Source organism: Polypterus senegalus, chromosome 5, assembly GCF_016835505.1.
Source record: "Polypterus senegalus isolate Bchr_013 chromosome 5, ASM1683550v1, whole genome shotgun sequence".
NCBI classification, from domain to species: Eukaryota; Metazoa; Chordata; class Cladistia; order Polypteriformes; family Polypteridae; genus Polypterus; species Polypterus senegalus.
This window is the reverse complement of record NC_053158.1, coordinates 52,356,247-52,380,325: the sequence shown is the minus strand read 5'-3', so window position 1 is coordinate 52,380,325 and position 24,079 is coordinate 52,356,247. Positions and strand designations below refer to the sequence as shown.

General features: G+C 41.6%; 1 protein-coding gene across 1 annotated transcript; it reads left to right on the top strand.

Annotated features, from left to right (window-relative positions):
* Positions 1–8,117: 8,117 nt before the first annotated feature.
* On the top strand, positions 8,118–21,763 carry prdm14 (PR domain containing 14). Its single transcript, XM_039754089.1, has 8 exons — positions 8,118–8,601; positions 8,843–8,893; positions 8,994–9,154; positions 10,610–10,880; positions 12,605–12,807; positions 14,927–15,028; positions 17,564–17,783; positions 21,561–21,763. The coding sequence occupies exons 1-8, from the start codon at positions 8,130–8,132 to the stop codon at positions 21,761–21,763; spliced, it is 1,683 nt and encodes a 560-aa protein (XP_039610023.1). The 5' UTR covers positions 8,118–8,129.
* Positions 21,764–24,079: the final 2,316 nt, after the last annotated feature.

Below are 24,079 nucleotides of genomic sequence, written 5' to 3'. Positions count from 1 at the left end.
AATTACTGCAAGCCCTCCTTCTTGTCTTGAGCTGCAAGCCTCTGTGAAGTCAACGTATCCAGATGTTGTCCCCTCTGTAACAGAGGTAAATTGATTTGGTTTTTGCCAAGTCTTTGTTAAGCATAGCATATCAAGGTTGGAGTATGTAACAAATTCTGATAGCACCAATGCTTTCCCATTAAGAGATCTTGTGTTCAACAATATATTATTAGCTAATGAGGGTTCGTTGTGCACTGAGCCATAACCAGAGTTTATTTTAGCATATTGCAAATTTGGCACACTGACACTCTTATTTCCAAAGCCATGAGTAAGACTGAATAAATGCTGCTGGTGAACTTTCCATTAGCCCAGAGATGGCGGCAACCTGGCCTGTGATGTAAATATTTTGTGCACCACACAATACCAGTGTCTTTTAGGACATTCCAGTCTGACCATTTGCTCTGGATTAAACTGTTTAATATTGCAGTAGTTTATCATGAGAGTATTTCATTATAGTAGAAAGCCAATAATTATCTGACAGTAGTAGAGCACGCTTAAGCTGTGCAGCACAGCCAAGAAGGTGAAATGGGCGGGTGGGGTGGCACAAATAAGTGGCAATAGCAACGCAGCCACAAATGTAGAAGAAGTATAGACTGATGCTACTGGGGGATTAATCCATTACAAAATGTGCGAGATATCATAAGATGCGCATGAAGATAATTACCAGAATTTGGTGGTTCCAACATATAACCATATACATATAACCGCAGTCATTAAAGGTGTGATAACCTTAGTGCCACAGCACCGGTGGGTGTGAACATCAGATCATTTCTCCAGGACAAGCATGTATAGAAGACATTGAAAGCAATCCAGTTTATCCACTTCAATTAAGAAAACAGAATATTCCCAGTTCGTAGATCTCCACGATACAAAGAAAAATGTTTAGAAAATCAGGCATCAGGCAGGAGCAGGCAATCAAAAGAATGTTTGTCCAATGAATCTCAAAAAGCTTCAGATCAGTTGTCCCTGAGGCTGCGAACTGAGTCAAAGCAAAGTCCATACAAATAATCTCAAATTCAATACAAAAAGTTATCAATTGTATCCATTAACTATACATACAATAAGAGAGTGCAAGAAGTGCAAAAAGTGCACATTTTAATGAAAAGTGTTGTTAACAGAGAGGAGCGGCAGCAAGATGCATGTGCCAGCATTCCCTCCACCACTAAAAAATAGATGATAACAGATTTGTGAAATACCAATAAGACACGGATTTAAAAGAACTCTTCTTACATAAAATAGCACAAGCTAAGTCAAGGTTTTCTTAATCTGTTTACTGTCCTGCTGGGTAACCTGACATATATTAAAGATTTCAGTTTGCTTTTCTATTTATTAGGATCTTTTTCAAAGCACAAAGTACCAACTTCATATACAGAGAACCCTTCCCAAAATATGTTAATCAATAGTTCTGCGAGGAACACACAACCCATTAAAGAACCATTCATTTTAAGAGTGTGTAAAAAAACTGTTTAGGTGACATGTTGTTTTAGCTTTCACTGCACAAACACATTTGCAGGATGGATGTTTTTAAAGTAGGTGATACACTGGGTATGTTGGATCAGCAATGATATTTGCAGCCCCCTTCCTTACACTGGACTTCGATGTGTCATAAGTTAGAGCCTATGATCTTTTCACGGGCTCTTATGACACACTGATGCACTGCAGATTGGCCTTAGCCTGAAGAGAGGCAGCATCAAACCAGACAGTGGTTGATGGCTGCGTAGAATTGGACCAATATTGCTTGAGGGAGATTGAATTTCCTCAGCTGATGCAAAAAGAACATTCTCTGATGGGCTTTCTTAATAATGCATGAGATGTTATTGTCCCACTTAAGGTTTTGTGACAGCACATTGCCCAGAAACTTAAATGATTCTGTCATTCCAATGGCTGAGCCATTTATAGCAAGTGATAGGTGAGCAGGTGATTGTTTTCTGAAATCTATGATCATCTCCCAAGTTTTTTGAATGTTGACGTCCAAATTATTATGGTTGCCCCACAATGTCAGATTTTCCACCACTTGTCTGTATATGGACTCATCATTGTTTATTATTAGTGTGATGTAATTTACAAATTTAAAATGTTTGACAGACAAATCACTAGAGGTACACTCATTTCTATAAAGTGATAAGAGTAATAGGGAAAGGACACTTCCTGGTGTTGTACCAGTACTAAGGGTTAATGGGTCAGGCATGTGTGTGCCGAACGACACATACTTTTTCCTGTCTGTAAGAAAGTCTGTGATCCAGTGACAGGTTGAACTGGGAACTGGGTGAGTTTCTTATGTAGGAGCTCTGGGATGATTGTACTGACAGTAGAACTAAAGTCTACAAACAAGATCCTCACATGTGTCCCTGGCTTATCAAGGTGTTAGTAAATAAAGCTAAGACCTAAATTCACTGCATCATCCACAGACCAGTTGGCTCTGTATTCAAACTGAAATGGGTCTAAGAAGTCATTTGTAGCATTCCTGATGTAATTCAGAATAAGGCGTTCCAAGGTTTTCATTACCACAGAGGTTAAACCTACTGGTCTATAGTAATTTAAGCCGGTGAATTTTGATTATTTTGCTACTGGAATGACGGTGGAGGTCTTGAAACAGGCAGGAGCAGAGCACAGATCCACAGACTGATAGAAAATGTCTGAAAGTACCGTAGACTACTGGTCTGCACAGTGCCTGAGTGTGGAAGGGGAAATAAGGTCTGGACCTGCGGCTTTTTTAATATTTTGTTTTTTGAATAAGCTGCAGATGTCTTTTGCAGTGATGACAGGAGGGTGAAGATGAGAAGAAGAGGCGTGTAGAGTAGTAACAGTGAGACCGTCATGTAGGTTTATGTGTCAAAGTCTTTCAAAGTGACCGTAAAACTGATTTAACTACTTAGCTAGACTAGAATCAGCAGAGCTGTTTGATGTTTGTTTCTTGTAGTTAGTGACCTGTTTAAGGTCACTCCAGATGGATGTGCTGTCATTTTCAGACAATTGTTCCTGCAGCTTATCTGTGTACTTTTTTGTTGCACCTTGGATCCCTTTCTCCTAAATATACTTTCCTATATTCCTCACGATTGAGGTCCAAATTATTATGAATTTCACCTTGGGATTAATAAAGTATGTATCTATGTATCTATCTATCTATCGATTGGCAGATCTAAAAGCATACTCTGTCCTGGTTCAGCTGTCTGAGATCTGGCTTATCATTGTTAAACTTCATAATTGTTTTTGTTGGAATGCTGACATATTCACAAAAATGATTAATATGAAGTTACAGCAAGTTACAGTGTATTTGTTTATGTTGAAGGAGGCAGAAGGAATATGGTGAATCATTGTGGGTTTCCTCCGGGTGCTCCGGTTACCTCCCACAGTCCAAAGACATACAGGTTAGATGCACTGGCGATCCTAAATTGTCCCAAGTGTGTGCTTGGTGTGTGTGTGTGTGTGTGTCCTGCGGTGGGTTGGTACCCTGCCCGGATTTGGTTCCTGCCTTGCGCCCTGTGTTGGCTGGGATTGGCTCCAACAGACCCCCGTGACACTGTGTTAGGATATAGCGGGCTGGATAATGGATGGATGGATAGAATGGTCAGATTTACGTGATCAGTGATCTTTTCATCTTTGGAATGGCATTCTATTTGCTGTTGATATTTAGGAAGGACCTTTTTAAAACTAACATGGTTAACATTGCCCAAAATAATCTGCGCGTCCGGGATGTCTTTTTCAATCTCCGCGATTACATCAGCGATGTCACAACTGCACTGCGTGAGCATTAACGCGAGAGCAAATGTAAGCAGCAGCCAGAATTATCGAGGAGAACTCGCGAGGTAAATAAAACGGCTTAGAGTTTATAATTGGTAATTCTAAGTCGGGACAGCATGATTTAAAAAGAACTGTCACGTCGTTACATCGACCTTCATTGATGTAGAAACACAGCCCTCTGTCTGCCCTTTGTTTTGTTGCAAAGTTCGGTAACGCGGTCCGTGCGGTACAGCGTGAAGTCGGGTAAGGCCAATGCAAAGTCGGGAATACAGTCGTTCCGCAACGTTTCAGTAAAGCACCGAGCAGATAAAAAAAAAAGAAAAGTCAATTTTAGTACGTATTAACAGCTGCAGTTCGAGTACTTTGTTTGCCAGCAAGCGCACTTTAGATAGATATATTCCAGGCAGTGGTTACCGTAGTCCTCGCTTCCAAAATCGAACCCGGATGCCAGCTGCTGTGCCTCTGGTTCTCCGCCGTCGGGCTACCTGTTTGGCTGCACGAGCGCCTGTGATCAACAAAGTTTCAAGATCCACGGATGTAGTTATAATATCTGGAATAACATCAGGTGGCACACTGTGACCGATATACAGAAGCTCTTCTCGTGTGTATTTGTTGTATGTCTTTGCATGGTGACAACGAATTTAACACAAAAAGGCAAAAGACGGAGCACCAAACTACCTTGTCTGCCATCGGCGCCAACTTAGAAAAAAGGGGTGACCGAGATATAACTTTAGGATACATGGGTGGAGATGAATTATTCAAAACTATCTACAAATTAAATTAAATAAAGAAAATAGTACTTTCTATTCAATATATTGTGTGTGTATGTTATATGTGTTTTATTAATTTAACGAGCCGTTTGTGAAGGCAAAGTCGACGATTTCAAGGACGACTCACCCGAACGGATTTCTCGGCCATTGAAGGCACAAAGCGAGCAAAGCCGTCCGTCCGTCCGTCGCTTTAAACACAACAATTAGACGATCGCTCGATTGTGATGACAACGGCACTTGAGTCGGCCCTCAGCTGTAAAGCCTATCACATCGTGGCAATGAATCGATGATTTCATTAATTATTAATCAGCATAATGACATTTAAAACAATTAGCAGTTTCTCCCTTTTTCTTAAAAAAAAATATTTTTTTGTTTTATAGGAATTACACTATTAAGCTATAATATCCTAATACGACACCAGGCATTACTGAAAACTAAAAGGATACATTTATAAAAAGCAATGCCTACCTGTTGGTCAGATTTCCGTGCACTCTGCGCAAGTGGCGTTAGCAGCAGTGTGGCTGCATTCCTGTTAAGCGGTGGTAAACGCGATGATTTATTTATATGAACACAGAAAAATCAGAGAGAAATGTGGAAATGTCGGCAGTTCATAGCTTAACAATTAATTCATGCACGGATGTTGCTGAATTCCTTGTATGTTAATCAGTTTCTGCTTTGTGGTCTCTGTGTTTTAAAAAATCTTTTGTCTTTATGTACACTGCGTCTGTATTCAGTAATTTGTAAATAACAATTGCATTATTGATAAGCACTATACAAAAACAAACTGAATTTAAATGCATATTGGAGTAACAAAATTCAACAAACGAATAAACCCGAAAATCTGCACATCAGTGCCTCGTTTTTAATGTCCATGAGGCTGTCAATCGACGTTCTCCCAGAAATCAAATTAAAGCATGCGGGGAGTACAAATGGCCGGGGGCCGAAAGTGTGGACTGTGAAATGGAGGGGCCAATATATATTCATCGGGTGGTCTTTAAGAGGAAGGCGGCCTGTCCTGCCCGGGATTAGTGAAGAGCAGGTTACATGGAATGATGTGTTCAAGTGCTCGACACCCCCGCCCCCACCACCCAAGGAGATGGGCTGACATCTGACCAATGACCTACGGAGGGAGGAGATGCCTCTTCTCTGGTCAGTGGCTCATCCCCGTTTCTGCTTTAGCACCATCTGCTTTCATCTGAACACTGAAGTCAGACAGCGAGTCGTAAAGGCGCATCTCTGTTCACTCGCACCTGAAGGATTCTCACCGTCCCGACAGCTCTCAGTTACCCAAAAGCCTGGGAAGCACATCGATGGCGAGACCAGAAGTCTGACCCTTTGGACCAGGCAGGCAGTTTTCAAAGGTGGGTAACTGTCCGACTGCGTACTGCAGTGCACTTTGTACAAGTTTGACGTCCAGCCAGATCTCTCGGCTCCGCTTCGGCTGAATTACAAACAGCGATGAGCGCACTCTTAGAGGCTTCCCGAGCCGCCTGTAAATCTGATGAGATGCTGAGAAATCGATGGCCGCCGAGTTGTTTAAGTCGTCCAAGTCGCTCTGTTTACACAAGGCTCTGTGAAGCAGCTCGAGATCTTCATTATGGCTGACCTTTCCCATTGACCCGCTGTTCTTTGATTTAGGTGTCACGACCCCGCTTTGTTTCGCATATTGTTAGTTATTGATTTAAGAGATAAAATAAAAATGATCGAGATCTAAAGGGCTACTTACCGCTTAATTCGCCAGTAAAACAGGGGGAGAAAAGGGAAAGGCGCGAGGAGCAAAATCGGATAAAATAAAGGCTGAGAGATTGGATTATCCTGCCGTGTCAAAATCCGACATCTAACACTTGTTAAGTCTGTTTTAATCTTCACAACACGCACAGTTTTCATTAGTATCAGGCTTTGCAGAGAAGTCAAAAGGTAACAAACTATTTGAATGTATGGCGCCTTTTTATTGTCGCACTATTTAATCAGCAACAGTAGCGTAACTTGAAGCACTCGGTCCCCGCTGAAAACACCCGTCTTCTCTTCTTGGTGGGGGCCACAGGTGGATTCGTCCTAAAGGTTGAACATTTTATATGCGCTGCTCCGATTAAACGTGATAATATTTTATGTGACTTTTTGTTTACCACGGAAACTTTTCACGTTCTCCTTTTCTGAGAACAAGTATCCATCTGTCCGTTTTCCGAGCAGCTGAGGCAATGGACACAGTGTGGGATCCAACCCCGGACTGGATGACAGTCTTGAGAGTAATACGTCATATCTATCGTGCGCTTTCGTTTTTCGTCAATGCCCCTGTTGTGTTTCAGAGTCTGATGTACAGAAAGTCAGGCAACCCCTTGTCTTAAAATCCATTTGGAAGTGGACCGCAAGGGTACAGGAGATGTGATGCCAGGGCTGCATACTTTGTTGCTGTGGTAAATTGTTGGTGAATGTAGGGGTAATCTGCTTTTATAGATTTCCGATTGGTATTTCATCTGGTAAATTGAATCGTTATGATTAGTAGCCGAGTCCAATAGGCCATTTTGCGATTTGTTTAAAATACAATATTTTTGCAATTCACAAATAGAAATCCTAAGTACACTCTTAAAAATATTCGTTCTGTAATGGCCGTGTACTTTTCTGAGTTGTGTGGTTCCTTGTATAACTATTGGTTGACAAAACATCATTTTATTCTGTAAAATGTATAAAAATATTTAATGTATGGTGGGCAACGTATCATTATATACTAACAGATTAAGTAAGTCTGAATTTAGCCCGTGTTACTGGATGTATACATCAAGTGTCCTTTTAAAATCAGAACCCACTGGCATTTGACAAATCCGTTAGCATTTATTCATGGTTATTCGTTGTATCGAGCTGTTCTGGATTTAAATAAATAAAAGTTCTTTCAGGAACCTTCATGTGGATGGGTCTTTTGGGAACCCGAAATGGTTCTCCCATAGCATCACAACGAAGAAACCCTCTGGTACCTTAATTTTTAAGAGTGCACTTTCCTCCCATTCCTCCTGCTCCTTTCCAGTTTTTCCTACTAAATGAATTTTTGTAATGTCGCGTTTAAAACAAAATGGTTTAATTTAAGTGTAGTCTACATTCCTTTGTATTATAATCTAGCTCTCAGTAATGATATAAACTCTTGAAATTCTATGTAAGTGTTGTAATTTTAATAATTGCATGTAATATTCTAAATATGAATATTACATTAATAACTAAAATGTACATGGAGCGCATGTCGTGGAAATGTAAAGTGAAAGCGTTTATGTCAAAAAGCAAAAGTGTTAAAAGTTTTTCTTTATTATTTTATAGTCTTATCATTTAACAGTCCGTTTACTGTAAAACAATTGTTTCTGACAAAAAAGCAACTTCCTCCATGCCGCCTCACCTATGCCGCTCTGTTTGATTTTCAGACACAACGGGAGCTGAAGTCTGTCACTCGGACCGCTCGGACTCGACATGTCCTTATCGCTGTCGAGGGGCTCCACTTTGAAAGAAAAAACTCCGTCTCACTTAGAGCTCATGAAGAGCAGCCCGGAAAGATTACTATACGGCTACTGTCCTGCAGGGAAGCCCGACCCCCCGTACATGGAGGTGTTCAGAAACCCTCCGGCCATCTTCAGTCCGCTCAAGTCTTTGGGGAGGCTCGTCTCGGACCCCAGCGCTGTCATGCCTCTCTGCTTCAACGGCCCACCGTCTTTCCTTAACCCGCACCCCGTGCCAGCCTTCCACCAGCAGATGTGCAGCCTTTTACCGACCCCACACATACACCCCAAGCTCGAAAATGGAAGGCTGTCGGCATCCGCCGAACGACTCTGGGCTTCCCGGCAGGAAAGGGCCAGGAGCCCGAAAAGTGACAAATTCTCACCGGTGGCTTCGTCTTTTAACGCCAAAGAGAAGGAGCGATCTCTGCAAGAAGCGAGTCCAGTGTCCAGCAAAGGTCGGCCGTACAGCTTCAGCGAAGAAGACCTCCACGCCGTCCTGTACGGCTACACCAAGGCGAGCGACGAGCAACCCTTTGGACACGCCATTTCGGGCCTGAGAATCGTGGATGGGACAGGTGAGCAAGGGCTGGGGGTGACTATACAGTTTACATGACATTTATATTCATAAAAATCCCAATGTTACGTCTCGCACCTGTCATATTGAAATGAGTTAAAAAGCAACAGTCTGAAGCTGCGCAAACGGTGTGTTTCCAGTGGGTCGCCCCCGTGATTTCTGCATTATCTTTTAATAATGCACATCATTACACGAATGGCTACTTCAAAGGTTCGAACGACTGATTCCAATTTCTTTCGCAGTTGCCGACTCGCAGCTCCATGTGGATGGCGACGCGCTTGATCTGCCTGAAGGTAGCTGCTCTTTCGTTACTTACCGTTACTTTGGCCCGCTTATGATGTCCTATGTGCTCTATGTTAACTTTTTTCTTTCGTATTTTCTCTTTCTCTACAGGCTTGTCGGTGCTACAGACCGTGTATGGAGGGGTGGTCCAATACGGCATTTTCTCTATTAACGGGGTTATCCCAAAAGGGGTGCGCTACGGGCCCTTTCAGGGCAAGGTGGTCAACACGAGCGAAATCAAAACATACGACGACAACACGCTGATGTGGGAAGTACGTAGTACTGAAGGGGGGTAAACGGGCACTGCATTTGGGGGCTTTGCGGAGAGCTTGATGGGCCCTTCCAAAACAATGACGACCCCTATAGTGTGAAAGTTTTAAAATTCTAGATCTCTGTCTGCTGTTGCCAACCGATTTCTTAATTCGGAGCTCATTGTTTCTGTTCACAGAGCATAGAGCATTTAATGTTTTGAATCATCATATACTGTAACCTCAAATATTCTCTGACTGTGCATTTTATTTCTCTGATAACATCGCCAACGTATGTATTGCTTTTGCAGCTGTTAGTGTTCAAGACGTAACTTAATCTTACAAATATTTTATCATATTTTAGCAATCACGGTGAAGGCAAGTGGCATGAAATTACTTTTCCAACACGGCTACCATTTAAAACCTCTAGAAAAGAGGGGTGGGGTGTGAACGTTACATGGATAAGTGTATGGTGATAAAACACAACCTAAGAATTATGCACAAATAACAGGAAAATGGTGCACACCAAACGATCTCCTCTGGACCAAAAAATAAGGCAACGTTGTACATTTCATACACAAACACCAATCGTCGATTTTCTCAGTTGTACACAGAGAGCGGAGATAAACCATTTAACTGGCCTCTCGCACGAATTTGGTTGGAATGAAAATAAGGCCCAACGGGATTATTATTATTATTATTATTATTGGAGCGTTGCCGAAATGGGTTCGCTTGCGAGGGTTTCCAACCATTTTCACATCCTTTACCCCGTGGTAACTTTTGGAAAGTAAATTTAACCCCCACTCTGTTTTGTCCTGTTATTTGAGTTTATAATTCCACCATAACAAAGCGACCGACAAAAGGGAAATTTTAAGATACTGTTTTTAAAATTTTTATATGGCACATTGTTTATTGAAGGTGCTGCCTTCAATTCACTTATTCAGTCAATTTGCAGTGTTATTATTATTATTACTTATCCGTGATTATTCATTATTATTGGACCAAAAACATTATTTTAGGAAGCAACGCTGGAGTAAATACGCAGGATAATTACCAGGTCTTTATTTATATTTGCTACTTGCTGTACAGTTACACATTGAGAAATAAAAGCTGTTGAAGTGTTTCGCAGTTTGCCTGACAATTGTTTATAGAATTTCCAAATTAAATAATTACTTGCTTTCTAAATTGAATAACATACCAGTACTATTCCAAATATTTCTCATATTTAAGCAATTCCAATTTGAATACTGTATTATGTACACAACAGTATATTAACAAACATAGATTAATGAAATGCTTTTTGTTGTGAGACTTTTGTCTGGAAGTGAGCTGCACGTTTTGTGGCATGAATTCTTAACCCTAACTCTAACGGTCAGTGTCGTTTTTGGACGAGTTTTCCACGAGGTTCATTTTTTTTTGGTCACCCACTAATTTTACCTTTCGTTGTCTTCTCTTGTGTGCGTCGACTTCTTCTTCCAGATTTTCGAAAACGGCCGCCTGAGCCACTTCATCGATGGCAGGGGGGCGAGCGGCAGCTGGATGTCCATAGTGAAGTGTGCCCGCTTCCCTGAAGAGCAGAACCTGACGGCGGTGCAAAGCCAGGGCCACATCTACTACGAGACGTGCAAAGAGATCGGGCCGAAGCAAGAGCTGCTGGTCTGGTACGGCGACTGTTACCTGCAGTTTCTGGGAATCCCCCTCACGTTAAAGGACGTGGCCGACGGCAAGAGCTCACACAGCCGGCCTGAAGGTTATGCTTAACTTGGAAAGTTTTATACAACTGTACCTTTTTGCGGGGTTGTAAGAGACGGGTGTAAAAATGTCATTGCAATATGAAGATGGCATTCCGCGGTCCGCCATTTAAGTGTCACTTCGATTTGAGGCGTGTGAGCACCGGCAGCAACATCCGAATATTTTCTTTTTGTGTGGCCCGAATTACCTGAGGAATGTACGGACTCTTTTATAATTTTAAAGTATTGCACGTGTTAAGTCGCACTACTAAAGAGCAAGTTTTTAATATGAAGCATTTCTAATTAATAATTTGCTATCACGAGGCACAGTTGATGTCGCGTTCACACAGTCCCACTTCTTGGTATAGTAGCAGTACCCTTTTAGCTCCATTTTTAATGATCATATTCGTGTTTTGTGACGAAGCTTTATTTTTAATCATTTTATAATGTTACAGTTAAGAGAGGTTTTATAGAGAAACTCCCAATATAGCGCAAGTCCCCCAGATAGTTGTGAACAACAAAAGCCACAAAGAGAACTAAATAAGTGGGGCAAAGTACCAAAGGAGGGCCGCGAGCATCTTGTATTGAATTGTACCTCGTGAGTGCTGGTGGCGCAGTGTTCGGCTGTATTGCTGCCAAGATCAATGGCCTGGGGTTCAGTGCACCAGCCTTTCGGGTGGGTTTCATCCGAGTAATCCCGGGTGTGTATGACTGGTTAAATTTCGTTAAATCTGATCGGTTTATTAATGATTATTTGTCGGCTGTCAACATTTGAGATATAATTCTTTACGTTTTTCCAGGCATATGGAATGCCTTACTCAGGGTCACACAATGCCATTACTAGTATTTGAACCCACACCACTGGCTCTGAAGTCCAAAGCCTTAGCCACTACGCCACAGTGCCTGCCGAATATGCCCTTCGGTGGACTGGCATCCCGTTCGGGTAGCTGCCATTATTACGATGTATGCTGTAGGGATCGGCCCCGACTCCGTAACAAAAAGAAGAATATTCGGAAAATGAATGTATGGATTTAAAAAACAAAGTTTGGAGAAAAAGAAGACTTTCGGGCTGGAGCTGAATATTGGGTCGATAGTTCTAGTCGATCTTAAACACGTAAAAAAATAAAAAAAGATGCAAAAAAAAAAGTTACTCTGAGCGATGTGTGCTTATGTACACCTCATCTGTTTGTTATAAGCGCAATACAAGTAGAAATGATGTTAATTTCGAACCCTTGGGCTCCATATATAGCCACGAACAGACGATAGCAAATTTCCGAAATATAAAATGGTTTCCTGTTTTTAAAAAGAATCTCTGCTGCATACAATAACATGGTCTGAGTTCAGTCTTCCTCGTCTGTCAGTACTGTGCCTATGTAGCCTACTAAACATTAAGGATTTCTTTTGTCCACATACTGTAGTAGGAATATTTTTTAGAGTACATTAAACCGGTTCCGTACCCGGAGAACCCTTCCAAGAATAAAAAGAACAGTAAAATGTGGAAGCACACATCCCACTAAGGCGCCGTTAATTTTAAGAGTGTCGAGGCTAACAAAAATCACGATCCCGGGAATAAAATGTACAGTTTTAATGTAGAGGATGTAAATTATGCAATCTGACCTATACAATTAAATGTATTTTATTTTTGAAAAACAGAATTAAAATGTTACAATTCTGCTTTGGGCAGCGCAGTGCTAATTTGTTTTCCGTATTCTCATGTCTTTCTTCTTTTTCTTCCCTCCTCTAGAATCGGCAGAAGGGTTCAAGTGCGAACGCTGTGGTAAGGTGTTTGCGTACAAGTACTACCGGGACAAGCACCTCAAGTACACGCGCTGCGTGGACCAAGGAGACCGAAAGTTCCCCTGCCACCTGTGCTCGCGCTCCTTCGAGAAGCGCGACCGCCTGCGCATCCACATTCTGCACGTCCACGAGAAGCACCGGCCACACAAGGTAAGCCAGCCGGCTCGATGTGCGGGGTCCCTAGTGGAGGTCTGTAGCCGGAGCCATCTCACGGTGTCAGTCAGCCCAGTGCCGAGTCCTGCTCGCCAAACTCCATTACACGTGGTGGTTCAGAAGAAGAATCCCGAAGTTGTGAACTTTGATATTAGTTTACAACATATTAAAGTACAGTATTAAAAAAACTGCGATTGCTAAAATAAGCTACCTACAGTAATGACTGGCCGTAAGTGGGCGTATTTTGGTGTTTTTATGTTTTTTAGGATAACCACAACTCACCTCTAACATAGGTTTTAATTAGCTAATTTTACAGTGAGTTCATGAAGTGGATTTTTATTGAAATTTATTGCATGCTCGTGTGATTTTGTTCAATTAAGCGTTACGAGTTCAAATTATGTATAATAACTATGAACATCAATTGTCATTTATTAGAACACAACCATCACGTTTAGGTCTTATATTTTATTTAAAAGCTTTTAAGTAATCTATAGATCTTAAATGAAAAGAAAACATCCAGAAGGGTGAATGCGCTTATCAAGAGTTACTGTTTTAGCTTCTGAGAACCATTTTCTTACTTTATTATTTGATTGAACTTTCTGCCTAGCAAGAGTCTCTTCAATCACAGCAGCCACACTCTTAAATCCTTCTGCACTCTCTTCGACAAATCCTTCATTTGTTAGTTCGCCTGATTTTTGTAGTCTTTGCCCCCAGCTACGATCGCTCTCGAAAATTCTTGCAACAGGTAAGAAAAATGTGATTTAAAAAAAAATCCTCTGCGTCTCTCGGTGTGGTAACTTTGCTATCCGGCCGACCATAAGGCTTCTCGGTTCGCACAGCATTGGACACCTCGGCGCAGAATATTGGCACGGATTGGTCCCTTCATTTATTTCGCCTGTTGCATGGATTTAAAGTGGCAAAAATATGAAAAGATTTGTTACACGCAGGCTTCTACCTGGTTACTCGATTAGCATGGCCGAATTTACCATCATGGTGACTTGGGTGGGCACCAGGGGTCCTGTGCGCAAAGGCATACGAGGGAAAAAAGGGCCAATAACAGGAATACTTCCACATTTTCACCGACAGTAGAGGCGCCTGCGGCAACCAGAAATCCAGCACCTATCCGTAACCAGCGTCGGTCCTCACTCGTATAAACCCACTCAGACCCAAATAAAAGGCGAGTAAAAGAAAAATCAGGCAGTCAGAGCGGGTGTCTCCGAGGTCACAGTTAAGAGCTCGCCTTGCTGTGTCACAAAAGAGAAAAAGACGAAATGGATTGTCATTCAAAGCGGGACCCCAGTGGTGCGGAGAAGGTAGAAATAATGAGACTGAAGCAAAAGACGCCATTTTACCTGAACTTTATTAATCTGAACAACCCGTAAGTACTGATAAGGCTAATAAACCCGAGCTAACCAGAACAGCAAGGTGGCAGACGGCGAGGCCAAACAACACCCAACCCGGCGTTTTATTTGATCAAGCACGAACGCCGTCTAACACAGCAACGTTTTGACTGAAGTCCTTACAAAAGTTCCAATGACATTTGTTAACTGCTCTGTCTCAGATGAAAGTTGCTTTTCCGCAGACGTCATGTTTGTTGGTTACATTCATTCATAACACACGGAGGAACAAAAAATGGAAGGAGAAGTTGACCTGATCAAAAGTTTTGGATTTTAATCAACACCAGTGCCTGATTTTATTATTGATATATGTGTTGCTCATAACGTGTGGTGGGGGGTGGTGAGGTGAGGGGGCCCATGGGGGTCTTAATCTGGCCTTGATGATTAGCAGTTTTAAGAAATCATTATTGTGGTTTTGGCTGACTCCTTTATCCACAACAACTTCCAACATCAGTATTCATTGCAGTTGTGTCCACACACTTACAGAGGTTTACTTTGGGAGCACAAACATGTCGAGAGGGTCCAGGGTGCAGGAGACTGCACTTTAAAGTCCAGCACCTTACCAGTGCTACATGCCTTGTGTAATAATAAGTTTTAAGAAAACACTGAACTGGATAGCATTCAGTGACTTTGTCTTGTCTCGTCTCATCTTACCTTATCTTGTCTTGTTTTGTCCTCAGTACTGTATTTATTCATGTATTGATTTATTTATTTCACAGTGCAACGTGTGTGGAAAAAGTTTTTCCCAGTCGTCCAGTCTGAACAAACACATGCGTGTCCACTCTGGCGAGCGGCCCTACAAGTGTGTCTACTGCAATAAGGTGAGCGTGGAGAGCCTGAAGTTCACTACAAAAGCTTTAAATTGGTGTCCATGATGTCGTGTCAAGTTCACACTGTGTCGCTTCCTCCACTCACCCTGGTTATTTTGTGAAAGAGGATGAGTCCTGAAATTTACTTGTATATAAGGTTGACTCACATAGGTGGCCTGGCTTGCTGGTATTGGCCTACACTGGACACCAACACTCTCAGAGCAAACGTTAATTCAATCTTTTGCTGAAAATGATTAGCATAAAAAATAGGAAGATTTCTAATAACTGTAATTAGTTAAGTAGTTGTTAGTGTACAGTTTGGTTTTAGTTAACCAAAGGCTGTTTAAAGACAAAAAATCAGACCAAACATCCCTGACTGAGAGTCAATTCAGGTGTCAGAATTCGGTAAATATGGACGCCATTCTCCAAGCAGAGTTGGGCTGTTGTGGAGAGCTCTTTAATTTATCTTTCACACCCCATAACTCACACTGTTTCGGTGTGGTGCTGAGGAGTTATCTGTTGCTTGGCTACACTCGAGTCCCAATCCCAGTCGGGGTGGTTTGTAGTGTCGTGGGTGCGGCAACCCAACCTCCTCCTTCTCCAAAACTCAGCAAATGCCAACAGGAGAGGGTCTTTCAATTAGTGGTGCACACTATTGTACACAGGGCATACCAAGTCCACTTCAGACGCACATGCACTCCTTTCTTGTTCTTTGCCACGTCTACCAGCAGGATGCCCAACCACAGGTAAGCGGAGGTCCTCTACTTGACAGACTTGTAATGAACCCCATAGGACAACACTGCTGGGCATCTTCTGAGTCCACAATGTCGAACCACCTCTGCTCTCATGTCAGCTGTTAGGTTTTGTAACTCACTTGTATTTTGTTTCGCTCTTCACTTGTGGTGATTGATTTTGCACCTTTGTTCTGTAGCACTTGTTCCCCAACAGTCCCCAGACTGGTGTTAATTCAGTTTTGTCGACCTCATTTGGATAAAACATCTTCTGATCAGATAAAAGTAAATGTAAATGCAGTCATGCAACTTCTTTTCATGTCACCTCAATTGATCGCATGTTTAACTTGTTTGCTCCATGCTGTCCAGTAGTCTCCAGTGAATGTTGCTGCCTTACAGCTCCTCTGCTGCTCAGACTGTGCAGTCACGTGCCTATCATAGGAGTCCTTGATATGTGAAGGTAACATGTGAGAACTGTCCAAGCTCATTGTCGGAGTGCCGTCTCTCAGCCTCTATCTGTACCTCTGCTTGGAGGTCTGCAGTCTTATGCCACCCATTTTTTAATTGTGGTAGTTAGTACTTTAGATTTGGTGTCATTCTTGGACGAGGATACAGCTGCAGATTCATGGATTGTAGTTTGGTGCACACTTTGCGGATAAAAAATATTTTTTAACAGCTGCCAAAGACGTTTTATTTCTATGATATTTAAATTTGTCTGCACTAAGTTTACAAATATTAACAATTTGGCATTGGAATCACTCAGAAGACTTTTAAATCAAAATCAGCCATCATAAACATCGTCCTTCTCAGCCATTGTTAATGGACTCATCTAGATAGCAAGGGGATTGGAGCTAAAGGCAGTTCCAGAAATATAAAGCATACTTTTGAAATGAATCACTCTACCTTTGTCAGCCCTACCCTGCAGCGTTGTGTAATCCATCCATCCACTGCCTTCGTTTAATTTATGGCCAGTGGAAGTTTATCAAAAGAAGTAAAACAACATGCAAACAGTCCAGCTCAGCATGTCCCCATTGTGATAAGACAATCTCATGGTCAGAGCTGAATGGCTTCTTCTCCTCAAACTGTCAGTCGTTTGCTTGATTACATTACGGTTCAGTAAGATGTGCTGCCCGATGTCTTCTGTCACCCAGGTGCCCCCTTCCCGTACCCAGTGGTAGAGCATTTTGGAGGTTCTCTCCTTGGCCCAGTCCCTCTGTGTCTTCTTTCCTCAGGTAGTGAAGGAAGTTGTTTCATGGATTCCTGCTTAAAGATGGGCTCAATGCAAAATGGCACAATCCTGCTTTTTTTTCCCCCCGACCTACAGTATGTTGCTCGTCTTTTGATTATTAAAATGTGGATGTGCAGCAGTCCTCCATTTCTCTTAAATGTTGAAAATAAATGCCATCAACACACATACTGTATGTGGTGCCAACCAAGATGCCAGACTTCTCTTTTTTTACACCCAAGTCACGGTTCTCTTTTTCTTAAGGTCTTCATTCTTGTTAACAGACTCATCCTTTGGAGACTTTTTGCAAATAAACCAAAAACATCCAGGGTGGGCTCCCACCTTGCACCTTGCACCGTAGGGTAGACCTCAGTTCTCTGTGACCCTAAAATTTATTTGAGTGTGGCTGGAAAGTAGGTGGACAGGTGAATATGGTGTGGATTTTAGTGCAATGATTTGTACTGCAACAGGTTCAACGATATTTCAAAATGGCTGCCTTCAGTGAGCCCTCCTTATTTGTCTACAGTTTGTATTTATTGCTGTTTGGCCTCTTTGTGTTGAATTAACTGTTGCTCCTTTCTTGCGCTGCAGGCCTTCACCGCATCAAGCATCTTACGGACGCACATCCGCCAGCATTCGGGAGAAAAACCTTTCAAATGTAAGCACTGTGGGAAGGCCTTTGCATCACATGCGGCCCATGACAGTCATGTTCGGCGCACCCACTGCAAAGACAAACCGTGCGTGTGTGAAGTGTGCGGGAGGACCTTCAGCGAGCTGCAGGAGCTCCAGTACCACAGCCGACTGCACACAGGTGAGAAGCTTCTGCCCGTCTCTGTGGTCCACAGGTGACACCCGTTCACGTCACTCCACAGTATGGGAGTCTCTTTGATGGGGAAAACACACAGGGCCCCAGTCAACTTTGTAAAGCCCCATGTGAGATGTGAAAGGCTGTCATTCTGTCTGGGTTGGACCTTTACGGCCCACCAGAGTTTGCCCCAAAATTGGCCTGAGGAAATTGATCTTGAATTTCTAAGATTCAGTGGCTGGATAGACAAAGCATTTGTGGATTAAGAGAGTGGAAATATGAGTTGGGATCGGAGCAAAAAACAGCAAAAGAGAAAAGCGTCTCCAAGTGTTAACATCAGGATGAGTGGTCATATGGGCAATGTTAGGATGGAGAATAAATGTTTACTTCTTTCAGTTCCAAATACATCACCTTAATGAATTAAACAGAGCTGAACAGTAGGTGACATCCCAGCGCGGCCCTGCTGGATGTTGAAGCCCAGTTGGTTTTCAATGGTGTTTTAGCTGAGGGGTTGGCAGAACCGCCTCGACTGGCACGGCTCAGTGTCCATGAAAATACGCCTGTAGCTCTCCGTCCATTCAGGCAGAAAATTTTCAAGGGAGGTTTGATGGAATTTGAAAAAAACTGGAATTAATAAGAAATATTACATATCTGTAAATATAACCAGAGGAATGGAGCAGGGCTGTTTGGAATGGGACTTCAGATAATCTACTTATATAAAATGCTGAGGTCTTCACTTCTGTCACATGTCTGTCACAAGATCACTTGCTAACTGCTTTGACCTTGGTCTAAATTGAAATATTACAACCAGGTATGCTCTGGAAATTGAAAAAAAAAAATTAGGTTGCAGCAACCTGGTGGACAGAAAAGTTTATTGTAAGTAAAACCCATCTTTGCAAACCCATCTACTGATAATCCAGTAAGGCATACTACATACATGTTCAGAATTTATAATCAGCTCATGTGATCTGATCAAGTGTAAGCTCCTATGTTTGTAAAAATACACATAGAGAGTTTTCAGTTGTTTATATCTTAGCATTTTATACTTAGGACTGTAGATCTGCGTGTTCCACTAGTGAAAGTATAATTGTTTAAAATACATACACTATAAATAAGAAGGGTAATGTTTAAGTGTGCATCTGAAAATTGGAAAAGGGTGAAAAATAAACTGTACAGCTACTGTCAGATGTATATGAATAAATAATTCAATAATTATTTAAATGAGTCTGATGTGACATTATGGGGTCATTATGGTCACAGGTACAGAATACAGGGGAGGTTTTACTTGGATGTGCTGATTAACATGCACCATGATTCTTCTTCTTCTTCTTCTTCTTCTTCTTCTTCTTCTTCTTCTTCTTTCAGCTGCTCCTGTTAGGCATTGCCACAGTGAATCATCCTCTTCCACATCTTTCTGTTCTCTGCATCTTGTTCTGTTACACCCATCACCTGCATGTCCTCTTTCACCACATCCATAAACCTTTGTTTAGGCCTTCCTCTTTTCCTCTTCCCTGGCAGCTTTTTCCTTAGCATCCTTTTCCCAATATTCTCAGCATCTCTCCTCTGCACATGTCCAAACCAACACAATCTCACCTCTCTGACTTTGTCTCCCAACCTGAGCCGACCCTCTAATGTCCTCATTTCTAATTGTGTCCATCCTCGTCACAAACAATGAAAATCTTAGCATCATTAAGTATGATTAGTGAACCTAATTACAGGACTGTATGAAAATTTTGATAACAGTTTAATAATCGCATGCCTGTGTATAATATGACATGATAAGATTAGTTAGCGTTGTGTAGAAAGGGCTGCAACATTCAAAGGGATGACCAAGAGAAGAAACTTAAAGGGGAAGAAATGACCCAAATCTAAAACCAAGTATCGTAGTAAAAGAGATCAGAGCAAAAGTCAGAAACTTAATAGCACCACTAACACGTGCACAAACAGGGACTAACTGATTCTTGTAGAAGTAACATCCAGGACTGCATACATGGCAACCAGCCACAAAAAATGGTAATGAAAATGGTACAAAATCATTTCTAATAATAACTGATAATAATTTAAAAAAATAAGTAAAATGCAAACATCAGATTTCAGCTCCTCAAAAACCCATATTGGGAAGTAACCATTAATGAAAAAGGTTTAAACAAGCATACAAATCTATGCCAATGTACAGAATCATAATAAGAAAACCGTGATTGGAGTATATATATATAATATTTACTTATATGTATGTTTGAAATGTAATATATACAGCAATACAGCATAATGACATGGTGGTGTAATGATTAGCACTGTGGACATTCTGCTCCAGATTTGTATTACGGCCAGAACCCTGCGTGATTTCCTGGATGGATGGGTAATCCTCCGGGTCCTCCTTTCTTCCTTTTCCTATCCTAAAGTTGTGCAGGTGAGGTTAAGTGGTGACTCTAAATTGCTGTAGTGTTCATGAATGTTGGCACTTGTGGGTGTTAGCAAGTATGCCTGTGATGGACTGGTGTGATTGTCTGGGGTTGGGTCCTGCCTTAGCCTGGCGAGGTCAGGATAGGTTTTGGCTCCGAATTGAGTTAAATGGGTTTAAAAACTGACAGATAATATGAGTATGTGTGTGCCATTTATGTGTAAATAAACACCAAATATTCATTGATTCTCCAAATCTGCCATTTCCTGAGCAAGGGCATTGGAAATAAGTAGAATAACTGTGAATAGTTGGCATTGGTTTTTGTGTTCTAAAGGACAAACTGTAGTGGTTGCTGCTGACTTTAAACAAGGGCCTTCCCATTTAAGTGCAGGATTTAATGTCCGTCTCTCTGTCTGTGTATTTATTATATAGTGGCTTTCATATCTATGTGTCTATTATATAGTGCGTTTCCCATTCTATCTATCTATCTATCTATCTATCTATCTATCTATCTATCTATCTATCTATCTATCTATCTATCTATCTATCTATCTATTGTGAAAGGCACTATATAGCACCTGACCCGACACAGATTGGACACGGGAGGCATGTGTAAAATAAAAGGATTTTTATTACTCTTCAGCTGGAGGGCACGTCTTCCCTGTACTCCCCTCAGCCACAACACAGTCCCAAACACCAGTACAGCACAAACACTCTTCTCTTCCTTGGCACCACCACCACTCCTCCCTCACAACCTTGTCCTCCTCCACCCGACTCTGGCCAATGAGTGGTGGTTGCTGGCTCCCTTTTATAGGTCACCTGGAAGTGCTCCAGGTGTTTGATCACCAAGATCCGGCGGCATTTCCAGGTGTGATGAAGCTGTTGCCCACACGGGCTCAGAAGTCCTAAACACAGCACCCCCTGGTGGTACCTGTGTGACCCAACAGGGCTGCCCCCAACTCCAGTTCCCAGGGAGCCCTGTGGGAAACCAAGGCACTACACCAGCCCAGGGGGGCAGCCATCTAGCGTCCAGGGGGAGGTATTGCACTGTCCAGGGCTGCTCCCCCTGAATACAGTGTGCAGGGGCGTCCCAGCTGTCTGTCTATCTATCTATCTATCTATGTGCCTTTCACATCTCACATGTGTGATGTAGTGGCTAACACTCTACTCATTGACCCTCAAGTGCTGCTTCAGCACCCAACTCTGACTCATTGTGTGAACCTGAGTTATTTCAAAGAGACTGGGTGAACATTTAATTTCTAAACCTACAGTGTTTTTCTTAAGTCTTTGACATGTCATCAAATCATATGACAGCTGGACAGTTTCCCCTGCAGGGTGTTTTCCATTGACGGCTTTTGACACCTCTTTTTTTTGTAACCTAGCAGGTCGAGCAGATGCAGGCCCGATGTGTGACATCCGTGATGCCTCCGTAACTTCAGACAGTTTGGATGAAAGTCTTCTTTACAGCATCCACGAAAGCAGCTCCAACAAGCAAGATGTATCTTTAAAAGACGATGATTATTCGTTCAGAACAAACTCTGGTCTCACAGTCCCTCAACAGGACGGCTACAGACCTTGGAACTAAATTATAAAATGCTTTGAAAAAGGAAAAAAAAAAAACACAGACAGAAGATTTAGATGGTGAGGCTTTTAAAGCAAATATTTACTTCGAATCTTCGCTAAAGCTGAACATTTTTTTATATGTACATTTTTAAGTTAATTTTTCATTCAGAGATGCTATAATTTTGTTTTTTGTTATTTATTGTGTCCAAGTGTCCAGTGTGTTTTCAAAAGGGAAGTCTACTGTAGCTGCAAGCTGTCTGTTATTTATTTTGCACATTCATAAACTTTCCTGTATTTGTAAGAGTTTGCACAATGTTATTCCAACCTTTTATACAACATGAACTTGTTAATGCTGTACATCCTTGAAAATGTTTTGCCATCTTTGAAGTGTGTAGGAGTTTCTTCTGAAGTGGTTAAAGCAGATGAGGTGACTCTGGCACTCAATTCTGGGGCCGCAGCCATTTTTAGCTCCTTTTTGCTTTTTATTTCCTGTGCAGGCTGCAAGCTGCGAGGGGCCCAAATATTAGAAAAGTGAGAGCAAATTACAAAGTAGGAGAGATGGACAAGGCCCCCGGTTGGTGATGTTAGGAAAAAAGCATGGAATATATTTGAGTCCTGAAAGCTGCTTTAAGATAAAAAGTAAATATTTATGAACATTGGCAGCCTTTCATGTGTAAGAAACACTGTTTAAGCTGGCAAAGTGTGAACGTAGCTACCAATAAATACTTATTTCATTGCTGCTTAAATCTTTATTATTGATGTCCAGTGGTTCACCAACTATGGAGATTTAATTCTGAGAATGCTCCTCTGACATACAAAAATGAAAAGACAAGTCAAAGCATCAGCAGGCCTCATAAAGGGGTCCACATATGCCATCCGATATAGCACTTCTCTGTTAAATTTGTACTTTTATTGTTAAGGAAAATGCAGATCAAATCCCTGCCACAACCAGCACAGACACATAAGTGCTTGTGACAAATCCAGAGAGGCAATGTGAAGCCTGACTCTAGATATCCATTAATATAACGTCACATGTTTTTAACGTTTTTCTTTGCGGATAAACTTCAGCGTTATCGATAATACCAACTTCTCAATCTCCAAGTGCTGATGACATAAAGAAGCTTTTTTAATGCACACTAGCACTATATAATACAGACTCTTTTCAGTATCCCTTTGCCCAACCAACACAGAGTATTGGTGGTAATGTGTAATGGATCAGCCATATAAACGGTTGACTTCAGTGCCCCATGAGTAGGCAGACACCCAGCTGTGGTTGTCAATTCCTGTCACTTGACATGTGAGCGCCTGCTGAGGTTGTGAAGCTCCTATCTGTACTTTTTAGATGTTCATGAACATACAGTGGCTTTCAGTCTGTGCAAATACCCACATAAACAGTGTAAATGTATTCTAATCATGTTTTGGGGTGTGTTGTTTTGTTTTGGTTTACTATACTACCATGATCTGGAGAAAATTGGCGGCTGACACTTTATGGCAAATTAAACAGAAAAATATAGATGAAGGTGATTGTGCTGACAATGTAAAAGTGAACAGGTGACATCTAGCAATGTCAAGAGAGATAAAGGCAGGCAGAGAAGTAGTAGCAGCGGTGGTGGTGTTAGTAGTAGGGTAGATAGTAGAGCACAGGAAAATTCTTCCTTTCATGCATGACAAACATGCAACACTCTCTGGCACCATGATAGGAAATGTCACAGAAAGAATTGTCGCATTTCAAAATGAGTTTACCCAAAAAACTTCGAAGGAAAACTAATTTTTGTACAGAAATTAAGAGGACAGTTTTTTATGAGTATTTATCAGTATTAATATGATTCATAGCTTAGCAAACGTTAAGGAGATTCTCTATTTCTCCCCAGGTCTTTTTAACCATAGCTGGCATGGTAGTATCTTTCAGCTCTGACAATACGTTCCTTATAGATGAGTGGCATCACTTTGCTTCTGTGTCTTTCATTTAAAGTCCACTTGTTTAAGATAAAAACTTCTGTGCAATCCCCCCTTACATCGTCTATCAAAAATACACCTTATGTTAGTCAGCTGGCATTAAGGGATACCACACAAAGTTTTGCAAATGAAGATTACAACAGTTTAGCTCTTCCTCACCACTAATGCTTTATATTTATATTTATTTACTTAGTAGATGGTTTGATCCAAAGTGACATACAAAAGAGGTCAACATAATCGAGTGACACCAGTCTGGGGACTGTTTGGGAACAGGTGTTACAGGACAAGGGTACAAAATCATTCACTAAAAGTGGAGAACTCAGAAACAAAATACAAGTGACTTACAATTAATAGTCTTCAAATGCTTCTTAAACACATCGAG